This window comes from Herpailurus yagouaroundi, unplaced genomic scaffold, assembly GCF_014898765.1.
Source record: "Herpailurus yagouaroundi ecotype Mexico unplaced genomic scaffold, PumYag 77, whole genome shotgun sequence".
NCBI lineage: Eukaryota > Metazoa > Chordata > Mammalia > Carnivora > Felidae > Herpailurus > Herpailurus yagouaroundi.
The window spans coordinates 12462207-12482006 of record NW_024412388.1 but is presented as its reverse complement, the minus strand read 5'-3'; the positions used below and the strand labels follow the sequence as shown (position 1 = coordinate 12482006).

Genomic DNA, 19800 nt, shown 5'->3' with positions numbered 1-19800 from the left:
CCCCCCCCCCCCCCCCCCCCCCCCCCCCCCCCCCCCCCCCCTTACCTGGAGCCACCTGCCCAGGCGATTGGGGTCCTCGTAGACAGATGCCACTTGGCTGTTACTCTTCTCACTCAGCTCCATCACTGTGTTCACAAAACCTTGGACCTGCAGCTCTCTGCCACGGGAGAGAAGCCAACCCTGGGGGAAGCCTTCAAGACCCCGTCACGGCCTCGCTGCCCCAGGGCCGGGGGTGGGGCACCTCTTTCTGGTCAGGAGAGAGGACGCCTCCGGCCACCAGGTGAGCAGAGCGGCCCTCTCCTGCCTCCTGGAGCACCAGCCGGTGCTTACCGCGCGTCTCGCTTAGCAGCACTCGGCGCATGGCGGAGTCGGGTCAGGAACTGCCAGCATTGGTCCCTGCTCTGGTTCCCTAGGACCCTGCTTTGGCCCTGCCCCTGCAGTCACACCCCGCGCGTGCCTTCGACCCCTGCCCCAGGCTCTCTCACCTCAGTCTACCCAGAGGAGGCTGGATTTTTCTCCCAAGAAGCCAAGCAGCTCAGCGCCCCCTTGGGAGGGCCAACGAGGTGGTCACATTTGTATGGAGGGTGGGGGTGGGGGTGGGGGTGGGGGTGGGGGTGGGGGTGGGGGTAGACCCTGGGGTCTTAGCGCTGTCATGCACAGCAGCAGGCTTACGGGACCATGATGTTCCTCGTTGGAGATGCCCAGTGATGTCTAAGGCACGCATTAAGATCGCTCATTTTACAGACAGATCCTCAGGAGTTGAACGCCAGCAAGGTCATACTGTTGGAACTGGACCAGAGTCTCAATTCTGACACTTCCCAAGCCCAAGACTTGCTTTGTTCTTCCATGCTCCCCAAGAACCGATTTCTTAGGTCAATACAGACAAGGCTGCAGGGAGCTCAGAAACCCGACGGGCGCCCCTGGCAAGGCCCGGAACAGTCTGCGGATGCGTGCTGGGGGAAGGAGGTGTAATCGCAGGCCGGTGGCTAAGCTGGATCACGCTGTGCCTGCATACCTCCTCCGTGGGAGAGTCCTAGGAGACCAGGCTTTCAGCAGATGCCTCTTATGTAGTGAACATCAATCTCCAAAGACAAAGTAGAAGGATCTGGGGTCTGGGGTCTGGGGATCTGTCGTCAGCAAAATCCCTTAAGCTCTTCCTTTTTTATTCTGAAGGGCATTCCTCTGGAGAGCCCTACTCCGTGGAAGCACCCCCACCCCCACAGAAGGGCTATCTGCTATCCCCCCCTGGGCGCAGAGGAGGTAGAGATCCCCCTCGCCATGAGGTATTGCACTGGGGCACGTGTAACACCTCCAAGATCTCACTCCGGCATCTGCCAAGTTTTGCCGCCTCCATTTCCGGCTCACCCTCGCCGGGACCTCTGGTCCTCAGCTGCTGTCTGAGGTTCTTGACCTTTCTCCTCGGTTGGCTTGGAGTCCAGGATCGTCGTCATTAAACCCTCGCCCCTGTGCTTGGGGCTGACTCACGCAGCCAAACCCCACCCCCAGTTAGCCCAGTTCCGTATTTCTTCTTCCCTAGAACTCCAGTCACTGAAGACAGCTGGAGCAAAGCCCCTGGTGACAACCTAACCTGGTCCTTAGCACCGGACGGCCGTCCTAGGACATCCCCAGTCCCTTTGCTCTGTTCTCCCTCCTGGAGCTGCGGGCGAGCGGTCCTTGTACCAGACCTGTGGACACGTCCTGCCGGCTTGGTTCCTGGAGCTGCCTTTTCCCTCCTGGTAGACCCTTCTCTGCTGGATCATTCCATCCGTATTGCTCTTGGTTTCCCACCTTAAAGAAGATGGCCTTCCTTTGCCCCTCCCCCCCACCCCCCTTCTTGCTTTCCCCGTTCAGACCATTTCCTTTGGAGTTTTGCTAAGTCCTCCCTTCCCGGTGTCCTTCAGTCCTTCCGCACCCACCGTTCAGGGTTTCTTGCTGCACAGCAGGTGCCCTGCATCTTGCCAAACCCGATGGCGTCTCCTCTCTTCCTCTTGGGGTTTCACCCGGTATCCCCGCCTCCCTTAATGCCTGGGTCTCCACCCTCCTGGCTTTTAATCGAGCTGCTCTTCCTTCGCGGTTGCCTTTGCTAGCTTCTTGTCCAGAGCGAGGTGTTCGATCCCTCCAGAGCTGGCTGCTCGGCCAGCTCTCCTGTGCGCACTTGCTCCTCAACTGGGCGTGGCCAGGCCCGTGGCCTTGAACATCCTCCACCTGCCAGGCCCGCCCGGACTGGTCTCGAGCTTCCAAGACGGTCCCTTGAGCTCCAGAAGCTTAGAAACCCAACAGGTGCCTCCAGGTTCAAGTCACCTGAACCAAAGCACCCATCCCAACCCATGTCACAGCAAGGACGCCACCATTCACCTTACCGCAGACCCCAAACTCAGGGCACAGTCTCCTTTCTCTGTAGCCCGTGCATCAGCTAACCTGGTCGGGCAGGGATGGGATGGGATGGGATGGGATGGGGTGGGGTGGGTTGGGGAGGTCTACCTTTAGTACACCCCTGAGTCAACTGCTGTGCTCCCACCCGCTGGCCTGAGCCACTGCTGTGTCCTATGTCCGGCCTGTGCCATTGCAGTGGCTGTACTCGTCCCTGCCTTCTGCTGGGACCCCTGGTTTTCCATATGGCCGGAGCGATCGTACACACAGGACTGTTGATGGTTTCCCATCCGTTTTACCAGCCGGGGTCCTTGGCCCCTTTCTCCCTGTCCTGGCTTCCCCATGGTCAGGCGCGGCCCTCTGCAGGCCAACGAGCACACGAGAAGCGGGTCAGGAGACTTCCAGGCCTCAGCAGCGACAAGTGACAGCTTTGCCTGGGCTTTGTCTCTTCTGCTTTCCTAGAGGATGGAGCTCGGAAGTGCCCGGCAGGCAGGGGAAGGGGTCACCGCAAGACTGAACGGAGCTGGGGCCCGAGAAACCGCGAGAACGCTGTTGCCCTCCTACCCGTGGGCATCCAGGTGGGAGAAAGTGGACTTTAAACCCCTGCATTTGGGGTCTGTCACAGCCCATGAGGCCCTGCTGCCTTGGCCGGGTCCTCTCCTACCTGCTCTCTCCCGGCCCTCCAGGTCCCCTGGCTGTCCCCGGAGCACACGCCTGTCCTTACCTCTCTACGTCCTTCACCCTGCTTGCCAACCCAGGACACCACCTGAAGTCGTGCCGCTGTCTCCCCAGGACGGGGGAGGGACTGTCACATCCACTGCTCTAGCATCATGCGCATTTAAACGGGACTTTTGGTAGTACCGTCCTGGGGAGAGGACTGGACAGTTCAGGCAGAAGGAGCTCACTTGGCCGGGGAGAAGTCTGTAGTCCTTTTACCCCCGTCACCACGCAGACACAGATTATGGAAAGGACAGGACACAGGCACCCAAGGGCCTCTTACCTGCACAGGTAGACCTCTAGAGGCATCTGCGTGCTGGGAATGAAGACACAAGGGGCCACCCGGAATACCACGGTGTCTTTGTATACCAGGGTCTCTGGAATGGACTGAAACATCAGACACGGTCCCGTCAGTGACCTTGTTCGGAATCCACCCTCCCCCCAGCACCCCTGCAGGCCGCCAGCCGCCCAGCTCAACCCGCCTCCGGCCCTCACCCGTCCCCCGCTGCTTTCTCCCAAAGGCGGCAGGAAACCCGCGCTCTCCCTTGCCAAACCTGGCCTTCCCCTGTCCCTGCCCACCTTGAGGGAGGTCTACCTTCCCCCAAAGTCCCCGGTACGGGGGCTGCTGGTCTCCACCGGGGGGACGTACCGGGTCTGGAGATTCTTGCACCAGGGAGACGGAGTAGGAAATCAGGCCCGAGAAGTCGGCAGACGGGAATTCCACAGCTTCGACGTAGAAGGTTTCCTTCAGGTGGCTCTCGAGGGGGGCAAAGGTGTAGGTGTGCTGGCCAGGCCCCAGCAGTACCTCAAAGGTGCTCGAGCTGTCTTCTGAGGAGAGAAGGGACAGGCCGGCTGCTGACGTAGCCTAGTGCCGGTCTCCACATCCGACGGTCAGGGTACCAGCCCCAGGAGAATGGGAGGCGAGCCGGCTTTTCTGTGCCTGCAGTTCAGGAGGTCGCAAACGAGCATGTGTTCGCGAACGACGGCCCCCCAGACGCTGCTCTCAAAGCCCTGTCACACCTCGAGGGCTGGGGCTCAGAGGAGGACGGCTGTCTTCAAGGCGCTCGGTCCAGGGTAAAGGCTCACGGGAGGTGGTTCTCCCCTTTGGCCCCCTTCGGGGAAGATATCCTAAAAAGCCTTAAAGGGGCAAAGGTGAGCCTGGCAGCCTCGTCTGCAAAGTCGGACGCCGCTTAAGTGAGCACTAGGAAGGCGTCCGTGAGAACGGCCTGTTGGCTGGCCTCCGAGGGTTTCCTGAGAAGCCAAGGAAAGTTCCCATCAGCTGTGTGGAGCCCACCTCCTTCCGGCTTCTCAGGTCGTGAAACAAAAAGCCACGCGCGGGAGAGAGAGAGAGAAGTTGACCGCACCCTGTGGTTGTCCCTGGTTAATTCGATCCCCGATCTGTCCGGCAGGTGCCGGCTGCCTTGGCCTCCGGTTCCAACGTGCCAGCAGAGGGCCGCTGCGGCCACTGCCATCCCCCGGGGCACAGGCACGGCTCCGGCTCACGGGCCTCTCGCTCTGGGTCACGGCACTGCCGTGGCCTGCGTAGGGGCCGTGCTCCTCCAGACGCGGCCCAGCTACTGGTAGGTCTGCAAGAAAACCTTACGGGCACTGACCGCAGCCGCCGGCCCCGGGTGCTCCCGCTTCTCCTGCCGCCGGCCACTTACGGGCTGTGCCGGCCGGACAGCTCGGCTGGGAACGTTCCCGGGGACCCCTGCCTCTCTGGTCCGCCCGAAGGCTCCTTCGCTGGCCCAGAGCCAGGCCTGGAGGCGGCCAGCCTAGACAGGGTGGGAGGGACCCCCGAAGCTGCCCAGCACAGCCCTTCTGACCGGATGCAGAGGTTCACAGCTGGTGCGCTCGAGCCCCACGGGGTTCCCAACCGCACACACCGGATTGTTCCGGCCACCACGTGGCACCCGACAGCCGCCTCTGCGGGCCCGGCACCTCCCGCTGCACCAGGGCCCTGGGCTCCCCATGGCCGCTGCACCCAAAGGGGACTCCCCACGGAGTGCTGGAGCGAGAGGGTCCACCCTAGGTGCCCGTGGACGCCCACGCACCCTCCTACCCTTTGAGGCAGGTGCTGTGACCGCCACCCTCGTGAGCCGGGTAAGAAGGGAGGGAGAAAAGGTGCCTCACGACCCAGACAGGTGCCTTCCTGCCCTGTTCCCACTCCGTTCTCCGCTCCACTACCCTTGACCTCAAGCCACCCCCCCCCCCGCCCGGCCCGGGCTTGGCCTCTGGCTGTCTAGCCCTAGCAGGCTTCGAGAGCAGGGAGCGAACGCATCCTTCCAGAGCGAGAGCCCCAGCACGCAGAGTCAACGCTGATCTGGGCTGTGCTTGCTCGGTCTACCTTCCACGTACCACGGGGTCTGTTCTTCGAACCTTCCAGCCCATTTCTTCATCCCGCAAGAATCCTCGTCCCGTGGAAGGACACGCTCGCAGATGAGGCCACCGGCTCCTTCCTTTCCACGCCCGACTGCCCCCCTCAGCCTCCTCCGTGGACTATTTTAAGCACAGACTCGTCGCCACCACTATAGTGGCCATTGCCGGCCACACCCTAGACCAGCCCATCCAGCCAGTCTGCTCTCTCCTTTGACCTCACTGCAAGGGGCCAAGGCTCGGTGCCGCCCCAGATGCCAATCTCCACGCTCACGGCCCGGACATCACCTCCACACAGCTCGTTGGCACCTTCCTGTCTTTTTAGCTCACCTAGACCCCGACCTCTGCAATCCTTCAACCCAGCCCCCACCCTGCCTACCGCCGATGCCTCATTCACGCCCCCCCCCACACACACACATTCCGGGAACCATGGCTAAACCCACTCCCTTGCACACGCCATCCGCTCCCACACCAAGACCTCAACTCTGGTTAAGCCAGATCCATCAAGCTCTCTTAGGGGCGCCTGGGTGACTCCGTCGGTTAAGCACCTGACTCTCGATTCCTGTGTCTCCCTCTCTCTCTGCCCCTCCCTCTGCTTGCACTCTTCTCGTGCTCAAAAATAAAGAGAAAAATAAAGCTCTCTTGCATCCACGCAGCCAGAGGAGCCACCATGCTGAAAAGACCCCCCCCCCCCCCATTGGGAGAGGACCAAACCTGAGTCACCCTGGACACTACCCACTAGACACTGGTGTCCCCCTCCCGTCCAGGAGGGCTCCCGATTCTCACAGTCTCATCCTTAGATGCGCTCCCTCCCCTCCGCTGGGTCAGTGCTACCCGCACGGGTGTGCCGCGTTCTACCGTCTTCAGACATCCCCCCACCCCAGCCTCCCAGTCACTACCTCCACAAGGTACCCTTTATGGCGGAGTCCTCGGCCGTAGACCCACAGCCTGCCCACTTTGCCGTGGTTCCTGGCCCCACGGCTCTTAGCAGATCGCGAATGACGGTCGTTTTGAAAACAGATTTTTTTGTACCATCGATTTGATCAGCGACACCATCAGCCATGGTGGATCATGGCCCCCACGCAAGGCTTCCTTCCCTTGGTTTCTAGAACTTCAGCTCTGGCTGTTGATTTACTCCAGAAGTTCCTCCTCGGACTCCTTTGCTCTAGCGTATAGAGAGCCGTGGTTCTCCCACTGGAGCCTGCTGCAGAATCCCCTAAGGGTTTGTGAAAACGCCGCATGCTGGGTACCCCTGCCCGGTAGGTTTTAAATGCATTTTTAAAAAACTGAGCTCCGCTCCAAGGGTGGGGCTCAGACTCGCAACCCCGCAATCACGAGTCACACGCTCCACTGACTGAGCCAGCCTCACGCCCGGTTCCCCTGGATTCGTGAATGCTTTAAAAACAAAACAAAACGCCTTCATCTCTCTCCCCAACCTGGGGCTCCAACGCCTGACCCCAAGATCGAGGGTCCTATGCTCTACCAACCTGGCCAGCCAGGCGTCCTTTGACAACCAAACAGAAACTTCAGTAAGACCCTGACAGCCTGACACAGAGGATGAAGTCCGTCTCCTCAGGCTAGACAGATCGCTGCCTCCGTCATCCACACGCGGCGGGCAGCCCCGGGCAGAGCAGTCCTCATGGCCCAAACCAGGCTTACACCCACGGGTCTACGGCTCACTCCCAGCCCACACGGGGAAGGACCGCGTACAACCGACGTGGGCGGCCTTTCCTGGCCAGTCCCACGCCACTTCCAAGTTCAGCTGCAGTCTACAGAAGAGACGGAGCAGAAGACCGAGCCAGGGCCCCTGCGCGCAGGGGAGGAAGCGGCCGAGACCTGCTCTCCAGAGCCGGACGCCGAGGGATGGACGTGGTATGGAGAGCAGAGCCCTGCCCAGTCGCCCAGCCGAGTGAAACTTGGCTTTCAGAGAAAGAAACACACCGGAACAGGCCTCCAGAAGCAGCGTTAAACCTCAGCTTGAGGAAGCTGGAGGCACAGAATGCCAAACTGGTGTAGGTAGACCAGAAGGCTGGTTTGTTCTAGGAGGTCCTGCTGGAGGTGGACGCGTCCCCTTTTTAAGCGACAGCCTGTGTGCCTTTACCTATAGGCCAGGGATGTACCACCCGCCTTCCAGGCTGCAAGGGCTCCCGCTGGGCGGGGTGGGGCGTGGTGCCTGGGGCGAACATGCTAGCACATGCTACTCCGCTCCTTGGGCTCTGAGTTCTGGAAACTTCATACGGTGGGCTCTTGGAAGAGGAGGGAAGACAGACTCTTCCGGAAGAAGTAGCTGGGGGAAGAGCTTATCTGATCTGAGGACGTGGGGCGAGTACGCGTTGCTCCCCTCCAGCTGTGGAAACCCCATGGGGTGGGCACTATCGTCACCCCTACTGGGGGAAGGTGGCTTGGGGGCCACGTGGGTGATCCACCCACGTGTACAGACTTAGTCTTTGGAAGTGGCAGCCAGAGAGTCCCCGGGACACACGTGTGGCCACACCAGGCCCCGACCAGCAGCCCTAGGTCCCAGCAGGCCTGCTGGCAGCGACATGGCCGCGGCTGCCCCCGGCACGCTGGAGGCATGGGCGAAGCCAGAGCTGGTGCCAGAAGACTCACTTTGGGGCCGGTAGACTCTTGCCTTCTCCGCCTCTTCCTTGGAGGTGTGGAGAACCAGCCGGTATTTCTTTAAAGTGCAGCTGGGCCCTTGAACATTCAGGGTCATCTGGGACAGACTCTTGATCTCTGGGCAAAAGACAAGGTAACAGGTGGAGGGGCCTCTGCAGGCCAGCGCTCCAGAGGTGGAGGGAGGCGCGGTAAGGCCCACGGTTGGGGCTTGTGGATCGGAGCGCTGGGGACCTCGGGGCTCCCGCTCTGGCCCGGGCCTGCTGTAGGTCTCGGCTACTTACTTGCTCCCCGGCCAGCCTTGGGGTCCGCTTTGAGTTAGGACAGCATTTACCCCACGCGGTTGGGGGGAGTGCACGGCCCCCGTAAACACCAAGAACAGGGCCTGGCACAGCCAGTTCCGTGTGGGTTCCCCTCCAGCCTTGGTGAGAACCAGGGCACCCCTTTATACCGCCAAGACCTAGAACGTTGGCCCCGACCTCAGGTGAGGACCAGGTCCAAGACTGCTTTTGCCTAAGGCAGAAGGGATCCTGCCCCAGGTCACAAGAGGGTTTTTAGGGAGATGCTCGCATACCCCTCGTGTGTGTTTACTTAGACTCAACTACTTCGTGAAGCCAGCTGGATCATCCCCATTTTACAGATAGGGAGAATGAGACCAGGGAAGTTAACACACTCAAGTCTGTGGCCAGGAAATAGCAGTTTGTTATCCAGTATCAGGACCCACGGGGCCGGGTGGCCTCTTTCCTCCTCGCTACAAACTTCAAGCCTCTGACAAGTCGAGACTTTAGGCGCAGGGCGTCTGGGTGGCTCAGTTAAGCATCCTGATGGGCTCAAGTCGCGATCTCCTGGTTCGGGAGTTCAAGCCCCGTGTCGGGCTCTATGTGGATGTCTCAGGGCCTGGAGCCTATTACAGATTCTGTGTCTCCCTCTCTCTCTCCGCCCCTTCCCTGCTTGTGCCCTCGCTCTCAAGAATAAACATTAAAAGAGAGAGAGACAGACAGACACGGTTTAGGCTCAGAGGGGGACCTCAACCTAGAATCTGCGTTTGCTGAGGGCTGTGGCAATGAAACCCCAGGGAAAGCTGGGTGCCACGAAGCAAAGGTGGCAGGGGTCCCAGGACAGCGAGAGGCCAGTTCTTACCCTCGGGAAAGAACACCTTCGTGGTCCTCTTGTCCATGCTCTGGCCCTTGTCGGTAGGGCTGCAGTTCACAAGCAGGATGGCGCCCCAGCCACTGGGTCCCCAGACCCAGTTTTTCTGCAAACGTAACAGGAATGCTGATTCAGGAGGAAGCCGGGTAAATCCTGCTTCCCAAACACGCCCCCACACATCAGGAGCAGAGCCAAGACTTTCTCCAGGGGGACAGGGACCTCTTTGCCAACGCAAGTGCCTAATAGGAGAGGGTGAGGTCAGGGGAGCGAGTCGAGAGGGAGGGAGGAAGCTGGATGTGGGTCACAGCTCCCCTCCTGGTCTCAGTGCCAGGGGAGCAGGGATGCAGGCAAATGAGAGGAGACCCGTCCCATGCAGAAGGGCCGGTCCCAGGTAACCGCACAACCAGGCTAGGATGGGGGGCCAGCGTCCCCGGACGTTTTCGTTTTGGGGGCAGAGCTAGAAATGGACGGGATCAGCTCTGACTGTATTGCAGGAACGGGACTTCAGAGGCGTTAGGAAATCCAGAGAGAGTCTGTGGGCCCACGCCCTTCCCCGGGCAGCCTCACCTTAGCCTCCTTGTCACTGGCCACCTCGACTTGCCCGCTGCGGTAGATGTCCACGTCTAGGGAGACCACTGAAACGAGAGGGAAATTCACCACCACCCCCTAGACCTGCCGGATGGAGCCTCGAGGCGGTAGGTGATCCCAGCGCTGCCCGAAGCTGGGGCCAGGGGTCAGGGATGCCCCACCTCCCGGGCACGCTGCCAGCTTCGAAGAAGAAAGCTCCTCAGAGGCCGACCGCCTCCCGTGAGCAAGCCTGGAGAGGACCGGTATCTGGGTGTCTCCCCCAACCTCCCGGCAACCCCCAGAACGATTCCACCGTGGTCCTGATGCGATCTCGCACCACTTGGCCTCTACCCAGGTGACGCCTACCTAGAGGGCCCGCTCTCCAGCCTTCTGGAAAGCTCTTGGCACTCTCAGACTTAGGAAAGGCTCCATACGTGGCGATTCCAAGCCTCTCAGAACTTCAAGATCCGGGCTCTGCCCGAAGATCACCACCGAGGCTCCTCGTACAGTTTCTACGTTCTCCACCTTCTACGCCTCCCGCCACACACTGGCCACCGTGTGCCTTTACCCTGGCTGTTTTTATTCATAGCTCCCATCTGATGTGCTAGGTCCCGGCCAGAACATCAGGGCCACGAAAACAGACCACGATGGCCGCATACACTTAGCGCCTGGTATGGATGCTCAGGGACCAGATACGAAGAACCTCATCATCTTCAGCCTTAGGGAAGAGTGTGTGAGCGTGCGCGCCCACACCCCCGCCCCCGGCAAGGGGTGAAGACGGAAGTAAAATGCACATCCTGCCCGATGGTAGAAACGCCATAGGAAACAGGGGAGCAGGTGGAGGGGTAGGTTTTAGTTTTAGGTCATCAGAGGAGTCTCCCAAATTGAAACGTGAACAGAGGCCTGAAGGAGGCATAAAAGTGATCAGTGTCCATATTTAGGGGAAAGCAATTAGAAGAGGAAGTGCCAAGCGGCAAGGTCAAAAGTCAAGCGGCCAGGGTGCTCTGGGCACCCACAAGACCTGGGTGGCAGGGAGGCCAGCTCTGACCCGGGTACGCAGAAGCAACAGAAGGCTTTGATCCACGGAGACCTTATCAGATAGCCTTCTGGAGACGCACCGCTCTGGGGGCCAGGTCAGGGGTGGACCTGTAGAATGGCAAGGATGAGGCAGGGAACCCACGCAGGGACGCAAGCAAGAGGAGGGTGGCTTGGACCAGCCAACAACATCCAAGTGGCCTGTGGCCGGATTCCAGCCAGCTTTGAGGAAACGGCAGCAAGGTACGGGGATTGACGTGGGCAGAGGGGAGAAGGAAGGGGGACATCCAGGGTTGGGGCCTGACCAGCTAGAAGCACGGACCATGGTCCACAGTGATGGGAAGACCGTCAGCAAGGTAGGCACTGGAGGGAGAGAGAACGAGTTCAGTTGGGGTCCTCCTACTCCGCCATCTTCCCCGGAAGTAGAACCAGTTCCATTTGGGATAGATTGAGTTGGAGACCTTGGTTAGACACTCAGGAAGGAACACTGGGTCAGCAGATACAGGGGTCAAGTTGGCGGGAGATGCCTGGCTGGAAGAGTTTGGGGGGGGGGTCCTGACCGCAGAGCCACGTGACCTGCTGCCTGAGGCACTCCCACCAGGCTGGGGTGGGCGGCTGGGTGATAAAGGATCCAGCAAAAAGGACCCGAGAAGGAACAGCCGGCTGGGTAGGAAGGAAACAGAGGGCAGGGTCCCCAAAAAGGTTTCAAGTAGAAAGTGTCAAAGGGTAACCGGTTGTATTAAGGCTGCTGTCAGGTCAAGGCAGGGGAAGACAGAGCAGACTATTGGGCTTAGTGAAGCAGAGGTCATTCAGGTCCTTCCTAAGGGCAGTGGGGGGTCGGACTTGACAAAGACAGACAGGGGGTGCAGAGTTAGGGGAGTGGAGCTCGAAGAGGACACAGAATCAGATCTCAGAGCGCACAGGTTAGTTACATCTTGTTCCTTAAGGAGAATAGGCATCACAGCCTGCTCCCATTAAATGAATGGATGGGATGGGTGGGGCGCCTGGGTGGCTCAGTCGGTTAAGCATCCGACTTCAGCTCAGGTCATGACCTTGAGGTTCAGGAGTTCGAGCCCCACGTCGGGCTCTGTGCCGACAGCTCAGAGCCTGGAGCCGGCTTCGGATTCTGGGTCTCCCTCTTTCTTTGCCCCTCCCCTGCTGGTGCTCTCTCTCTCTCTCAAAAATAGATATTTTTTAAAAAAAAAAGGGGGGGTAGGATAGCTTGTTCTGGAATGATCCAGAAGAGTGGAGAAAAGGGACTGGCTTCCTATGGCAGCAAGTTGCTGAAGGAAGGTTCTGAATGAGAGGGGGAAGGATCGAATGTGAGCATTAACCAATCACCAGACCTACCACCAGTGGTACCTGGGGAGGCAGGAGGCAGGCGCCGGCCACAAGTAGGTATGGAAAACGAGGAAGCCCAGGGAAACCCCCAGGTCTGCTCTCCGAGAACGAGGTCAGCAGTGACTGAGCTCTGAGGGACCGTGTGAACAGGCATGTCGAGTGAACCCCTCCAGGACCCACGGGAGACACCTTGTTGCCGGGAGAGCCCCTCTGCTCCCTGTCTGGGGTGGGAACATACTCACCAATGCCAGTGAGGCAGAGCACAGCCGTGGCCACTGGGACTTCCTCATCAGGCAGATAGTAGGAGACCAGAACCTGTGGAGACAGCAGCCAGAACCCACGGGAGGGGAGGGGACAGGAAGAGGACTTCGGCTAAGTACCCAAGTCCAGCCACTCGACTTTGGTCTCCTCTTACAGCTTCTGACATCTGGGAGCGGGGGCAGGGTCACAGTCCCGTCTAAAACCTGCCACGACCCCACCAGGCACTTCCACACGGCGGCCCCACCACACCCCATGCAGGTGGGCTCTACCCCAAGGTCAGAGAGACCAAGGCACTCGGCCCTACATCGCTCCACTAGGAAGGGGCAGCACAAGGTTGAAGTTCCAGGCCGCCTGGCTCCAGAGGTCAAGATTTAGAGGATACTCCCCGTCCTCCCCACTTTCCACCCGCATGCCTAGTAGCAGTGGGCCAGCATCCCCCAACCGTCAAACTACTCACTCAAAAGGAAGCAGGACACCCAGGGTGGGGACTGGAATCGGAACTCGGTCTTTCCCACGTCCTGCACCAGACTGTTTCCGGGAGAGCCTTTCTACTTTAGACAAAGACCTGCCCTTTGGCCACCGGTGGCCTGGGCCACAGAGCTTCGTGACAAACCAGGGAACGAACCAGTAGCTGGGGCCATGCTTTCGTGCCTGTGACCCATCACCTGTTCCCAAATGGAAATTTAGGTCCTCCAAGGTCTAGCGTCTCCACAGCGGGCCACTCCTGATGGTTCTGGAGGCTGAGCCCCGGGCAGAGAATGCTGCTCAGGTCCTCCGGGCTCAGCCAGGATAGATCGCGGCCCTGGAGGTCACCTGTGAGCCCTGCCACCTGCTTCCTAGGGAGTCGCCAGCCCTGGGCACAGAGCACGGAAGCGGGTGTGTACCACCCTCCTGTCATCTGTCAATTACCAGCGGACCACTCCAGCAGTTTCTTTTTTTTTTTTTTTTTTAATTTTTTTTTTTTTCCAACGTTTATTTATTTTTGGGACAGAGTGAGACAGAGCATGAACGGGGGAGGGGCAGAGAGAGAGGGAGACACAGAATTGGAAACAGGCTCCAGGCTCTGGGCCATCAGCCCAGAGCCCGACGCGGGACTCGAACTCACAGAGCGCAAGATCGTGACCTGGCTGAAGTCGGACGCTTAACCGACTGCGCCACCCAGGCGCCCCCACTCCAGCAGTTTCTGCTGGCTGAGCGCCCTAGTCCTGAGCGGGCCTCACCTGTGTTCTCACCCTCACCTCACATTGGAGTCACCTGGAGGGAACTGTGACCCACAGAGGCCAGGGGCTCGCCCCCAGAGGCTGACTTAATTGGCAGGGGGTGTGGTCTGGGTGGGGTTTCCAATCACCCTGCAGTGCCATCAGCTGCCGTCCCAGAACCACGGCCAGTGCCAAATCCATGAGGAGCTGATTCCCCACCCCCCCCCAACCCCCCGCCAACACCACCGGGGCATTAGGGAGACAGCACGCCCAGGAGAAAGAGCACGGTCTTGGGCTCACATTCTAGATCTGCCCCACTCGGGTTATGTCATTTAGGTCGAGAACAGTCCTTCTGTGCTTCAGTTTCCTCGTGTGGAAGAGGGGGGGCAGGCCGACCTCTCGAAACATGATTCAAGATACCCATTACACATCATGCACTTAACACACATTAGCTCTTACGTTCCACTAAGATCTGCACACCCAGAAGAGCAGCCTTAGCCAGAAAGCCCATCTGAGTTTTGCTGCTAGAACCTTTGAGCCGGACTTTAAAAGCAGCTAGCTGGGAAGCTAGCCGGGTGTCTGGTCAGGAGCACACAGGGTGGAGACAGACATGCTTGAGCTTGAATCCTGGTTCTGCGGGTCACTGGCTTGGGCAGGGTGCTTCCTCACACCCAGTGAGTCTGTTTGCCTGTCCGTATAATGGGGTCACCGAGGGCCCACCTCGCAGGTTTGGCACAGGCATCGAATGTCATGCCGAACACCTGCACTGCGTTTGTCACAGACTCCGGGCCCAGGAAACACCAGCTTTCAGGAGGGAGACCCCCGGGGAGGGGGGGGCTGTGTCAGCTCCCTCCCCTGGGAGATTCCCCTCCCCCACCTCCCACCCCAGACTTACCTTGTCACCATCGGGGGCAGAGCTGGGGGAGATCATATTCACCAGGACATCCATGGGATCAGACAGAGGCCACCGGGTCGTGGCCATCTCCTCCTTGGTCATTAACGGGGACGTGTTGTGGATGTCAACCAAGACCCCCGGAGAGCCACTGATGGTAAATGACTTGCATTTCTCTGGGGCACACCTGCTGGGCCCGACCAGGAGACAGACTCTAGGGCATAAGAACCTCAGGGGACGGCCCCTCACCCTCTCTCTCCTTAGGGCACTTTTGTGGTCCTCACACAACTTCAGCCCCACTCCCACCGCCCCCCACTGCAAGGAGCCCTGTTCTCCCTCCCACGGAGGCTCTAGCCTGGATCGCACCCTCCCACCGAGGCTCCAGAAGTTACCAAAGCTGCATCTTATTTATAAACCCATGGAGGGAGGAGCGGCTTAAGCTGGAAGGGATCCCTACAGGGGAAGAAACATGACCTAGTCCTGGGGATGGTGGGGAGGCCACCCCTAACTAAGTCACCCCCCCCCCCAACTAAGGCTCCAGTTCACAGGAGCCCCCCTCACTCAATCCTTATGGCCTCCTGGAGAGCCAGCCTCACCCCTATTTCACGGGCAAGAGGACAGAAGAGGCAAGGTGCTTGTTTCACTAAGGTCCCACAGCCCACACGGGGCAGACGCAGGAATGGGGTCAGAACCCTGCAGCGTCAGGACCGGGGGGCCCTTCGACACCCACACCTGGCTCCCTGAGATGAGGCAGGACCCGAAGACGCAGGGAAGGGAGGTGACCCCCGACCCCCACGCAGCCTAGGGCCAACCCCAGCGCGGGACGGGGCGGGAACGGGGGGGGGGGGCAGGCACCAGCCTCCCTGCTCAGACCCACCCCCGGAGCCAGCTCCTCACCCACTGAGATCCAAGCAGATGTCCACACCCAGCACGCAGAGGGCACGGACGGGGCCGTCCAGGGACAGGTGGACGAGGCTCTGGAAGGACATGCCAAAGGCCTCCAAGGTGGCCGCCCGTTCGACAACCCTCCCTCAGCACAGCGGCCTCAGATAACCCCAGGGTCTCCCCCCACCCCCTGCCCTCCCCTCTTAAGGGCTCAGGGCCTCTCCGGCCCACCCCACCCCCCCACCCCTGCCTTGTTAAGGCTTCAGCAGCTGCCCAGGTGTGCCTGATTTGCTCCACTGGGACTTGCCGATGGGGGGTGGGGGTGGGGTGGGGTCTGAGCCCCGTCGTCACTAATCCATCAGGCAGCCAGTTCCCACAGATCCAGGGCATCTGCGGCTGGCTGCTCAGGTCTCTGGCCTTCAGCTGGGAGCAAGGGGGGCGCTGGGAGGCTGGCGTGGGGTGTGGGGGGGAGTGGGCAGGATGGCAGCGCGTGGCGACATCGCCGGGCTCTGGGGCCTCTCGGGCGTGTGTCTGTCCTGGCAAACGAGGAGCAGAGCCCGGCCAAGCGCTGGTTGCAAAAATGATCGGGAGGCTCGTTAACGTTCTAGATGCCTGGGCCCCGGCAGGTCTGGGGTGCGGCCCATCCCCAGGTGGTGAGGGGGCGGCGGCGGCAGGGTGGGGGGCGGCGCTCCTTGTCCACAGCGGTGTCAGCCGCTCCCGGAGGGAACACAGCGAGGGCCCGGATGGCACGCGCGAGTGGAGGGGCCCCTGCGGAGCCCAGGTCGCCAGCCGCTCCCCGTCTTCCCTGAGCTCACTGGGCAAAGAGCTCCTCCCCCGGCCCAAGGGACTCACCAGCTGACTTGAAAGCTGTGTGTTCGTTCCACATTTGACGTTTCATGTTACGGGTTATTCTTGAACAGCTACCTCGTTCACACGGGCCCGAGTTCAAAGAGGCTTGCAACAGAGGGCGCCTCCTGCACGGGACCAAGCACACACGTGTCCGTATCCTCCCCCCCTCTTATTTTTATGTAAACGGCAGTAGGTGCTCCGCAGGGTCCGTATCCCGCTGTTTGCACTGGATGGTGGAACTCGGAGGGAAGCACTTCCTAGCAGCACGTGAAAAGCATCCTTACCCTTGCTCGTGGCTCCGTAGTACTCCGAGCAGGGCCACACCGTTCTCTGCAGACGTATTTGGGTTGGGGCTTTTGCCCTGACGCACAACGCTGTGATGCGTGACCCGTGTGTCACAGCCCAGGGGGCGCAGGCTGGGTCCTGAGTGGAGACTGCTCGGTCAGCCAGGCTTGTTAGATTCAGGACTGAGAAGGAGAAACCTCTCTCTTTGGAAGCCGGAAGCTTGCAGCGTAGCTATCAGGGGTGGCTTTGTTTAGGGGGCTCTCGGAGGCAGCGGGTTGGCCAGGAAGACCCCCAAGGCCCTTCTGGTTGGGCTGAAAGCGGCAAAATACAGCCCATGTATGCACTCACCCGCACCCACGCACCTCCCTGCCCGTCTGCTCACACACACGCTGGCCAGGAGGGGGGCTGGAGGGAGGGGATGGTCAGACGAGGGAGGGGTCGCTGAGGGCTGGGCTCTGGGTTCTGGAGCCAGACAGCCTGGGAGCTGTGCCCTCCTCGCTGCCCTGGGGTAGCCCAGCCTTGTGCGGGGGTTCTGAGCACCGTGAGGACGAGTGCTCCCGGCCTGGAGGATGGAGACCCCTCTGGGCATGGAAGGGACTCGGAGAGATCTAGAGTGGACCCTGCTTCCTCTCCAGGGGCTCCCTGTTCACCACTGAATCTCCAGCACCCGCAGAAGCATCCTGGACATAGTAGGTGCTCAATAAATTCTTGCGATGTGCACGACTGCATGACCCCTGTGGCCCTCGAGAAGATAACTGAGTGGGCATCTGACCAAACCGAGCCTAGTTTACCTGGACTCCCATGGCTCCCTACACGCTTGCTCAGTGTAGACGGTCCCCCTCGGCTTCTCAGTGAGGCTGCCTCATCACTCAGGTATCCGGGTCCTGTGGTCACTTTAGGTCACTGTGATGGATGCCATGATACCACGTGACCCCTTCAGGACGCAGGCGCTCATTCCCCCGGCTGCTCTAGGTGTCGGCTGCCAGCTGCTCACAGCAGCCCCCACCCCCGAAATCGTCCACGCCAGGTCCCAAGGCCGTGTCCCCTCTTTGGGGGGAGCTTCCTCCAATGAGAGGGGGGACAAAGGGCAGGCTGCTTGTCTTAATTCAGGCCAACCCCGAGGGCCTCTCCCAGCCCCAGAGCATCTCGTGTTTTACCCCCAATCTTTGTGGCCACCACATCCCTGTGCATTGGCTCCTGCTGCCCCTGCCCCCTCCCTCCCCTGTCCCCTGTGGTTCCTGAGGGCACCCCCCTCCCGCTCTCCATCCGCCACCTGCGGGCACATCTCCCTCTCCGAATCCGTTTCCGGAAACCAGACGTAAAACGGGCCCCGGACAATTTCAACGCAGAAGTTCAAAAGCCGAACCCCACACAAAAGGAAGCCCTCCGCCGTGGTTTTACAAGATGAAATCTGCCCCCACAAAGAAGAAATGATAATCACATGGCGTGATGGGGGCCTTGGCTAACACCGCGGTGGTGATCGTTCTGCCGTATATATCAAATCAACACATTGCACACCTTAGCCTTACACAAAGTTACGTGTCCGTTAGCTCTCAATTTTTCCAAAGCTAAGTCTTGTCCCTTTCCCGTCAGGGTTTAACGCAGGCGCAGAGCTGCAAGCTGTGGGAAAGGGATGCCCCGCTTCTCTCCGCCTCTTCCACCTGCCGCGTCCCGAAACAGCGGTTCCTAACCTGCGGGAGGTTAACGCTGCCCCCAAAAGATGTCGGGTCCTAGTCCCCGGAGTCTGTGACCACGAGACTTTGGGATGGGGAGATTATTCCTGGCTCTTCTGGGAGGACCCCAAATGCAATGACAAGTGTGTTTGTAAGAGAGAGGCAGGGGGCGATTCGACGCACGCAGAAAAGAAGGCAGGCTGACCACGGGCAGGGACCGGAAGCATGCCAGAGGCCACCAGGAGCCAGACAAGGAACTGACTGCTCCCAGAGCCCCCGGAGGGGACACGGCCCTGCCCACCCCTTGATTTCAGCCCGGTGAAACCGATTTTCAACCTCGGGCCTCCAGAACCGTGAGGATAAATTTCTGTGGTCTTAAGACGCCCAGTTTGTGGTAATCGGTTACAGCAGCCGCAGGAAAGTAGCTGGGGGAGGGAGGGGAGATGGCCCAAAAGTTCTGGCTTCCCGGGTACTGTCCTAGGACGGCTCCGTGCTCTGTGGGGCCGGCAGGACTCCCAGCCGGTGCCTTCTCTCACGTGGGCTTCCCTGGTCCTTCGCAGAGGTTCTCACCCCCCAAGGGTGGCCGGGGGACGCTCCCCTGCACCTGTCTTGGTGCCAAGGTCTGCTTCAGCCACCTGCTTGTCCCTCGGTCCTTCTGCAGCCCCAGCAATGCAGCCAAACATTTCCCTTCCGTCTGCTGAGGTGGGTGGCAGCTCCAGGCTGCTCTAAGGCTTGGGGACAACCTCACACGGGACTCCCCCTTGTGCACGGTCCTCTTTCTGGTCCACAGAAAACACGTGCATTTTTGCCCCAGCCATTCTGGAGGGGAAGCAGCTGACTCTTGTCAGAGGAGCACATTTTGACCCGGGTTTTTTTGGGGTCCCTTTCCACATAGTCTGAGGGAAGAGGCTTTGGACGCCCTCCTCTTCCACCGTCACACGTCCGCCACGAGCACATGAAAACTCTGGTGTGGGGCGCCTGGGTGGCGCAGTCGGTTAAGCGTCCGACTTCAGCCAGGTCACGATCTCACGGTCTGGGAGTTCGAGCCCCGCGTCGGGCTCTGGGCTGATGGCTCGGAGCCTGGAGCCTGTTTCCGATTCTGTGTCTCCCTCTCTCTCTGCTCCTCCCCCGTTCATGCTCTGTCTCTCTCTGTCCCAAAAATAAAACTTTGAAAAAAAAAAAAAAAGAAAACTCTGGTGTTGTCTTAGTATCTCGGACGCTAAGGAGCCAAGATCTGGCCTTAATTTTTATTTATTTTATTATTATTTTTAAGCTCATTCATTTATTTTTGAGAGACAGAGAGTTGGGGAAGGGCAGAGCGAAAGGGAGAGAGAGAGAATCCCAAACAGGCCCTGTGCTGTCAGCTCAGAGCCCGATGCGAGGCTCGAACTCCTGAACCGCAAGACGATGGCCCCGCAGGGCACAGCGGAAGGAAGCAAGCCGCTGCCTTGGAAGGTGGCCACGCCCAGGGGGCCAAAATGTCCCTAAGAGCTCTCGAGATGCCACGCTGCAGGGGATCAGAGTGTCTGGCCGGGAGCTTCAGAAGGAAAGGATGGGGGGGGATGGGCTCAGGGCACAGGATGGG

The 19800-nt window shown here is 59.9% G+C and overlaps 1 protein-coding gene across 1 annotated transcript in view; it reads right to left on the bottom strand.

The window, feature by feature from the left end:
* The window catches only part of PADI6 (peptidyl arginine deiminase 6), a 22114-nt gene extending 6525 nt beyond the window's left edge, over positions 1-15589 (bottom strand). Inside the window, exons 1-9 of the mRNA XM_040462629.1 lie at positions 15421-15589; positions 14527-14710; positions 12414-12486; positions 9796-9863; positions 9220-9334; positions 8074-8199; positions 3737-3915; positions 3371-3474; positions 46-157 (exon numbers count right to left, since the gene is read on the bottom strand). Coding sequence (XP_040318563.1) covers positions 46-157; positions 3371-3474; positions 3737-3915; positions 8074-8199; positions 9220-9334; positions 9796-9863; positions 12414-12486; positions 14527-14710; positions 15421-15512 — 1053 coding nt within the window. The 5' untranslated portion in view covers positions 15513-15589. The remainder of the gene's footprint in view (positions 1-45; positions 158-3370; positions 3475-3736; positions 3916-8073; positions 8200-9219; positions 9335-9795; positions 9864-12413; positions 12487-14526; positions 14711-15420) is intronic.
* Between the last annotated feature and the right edge of the window lie 4211 nt (positions 15590-19800).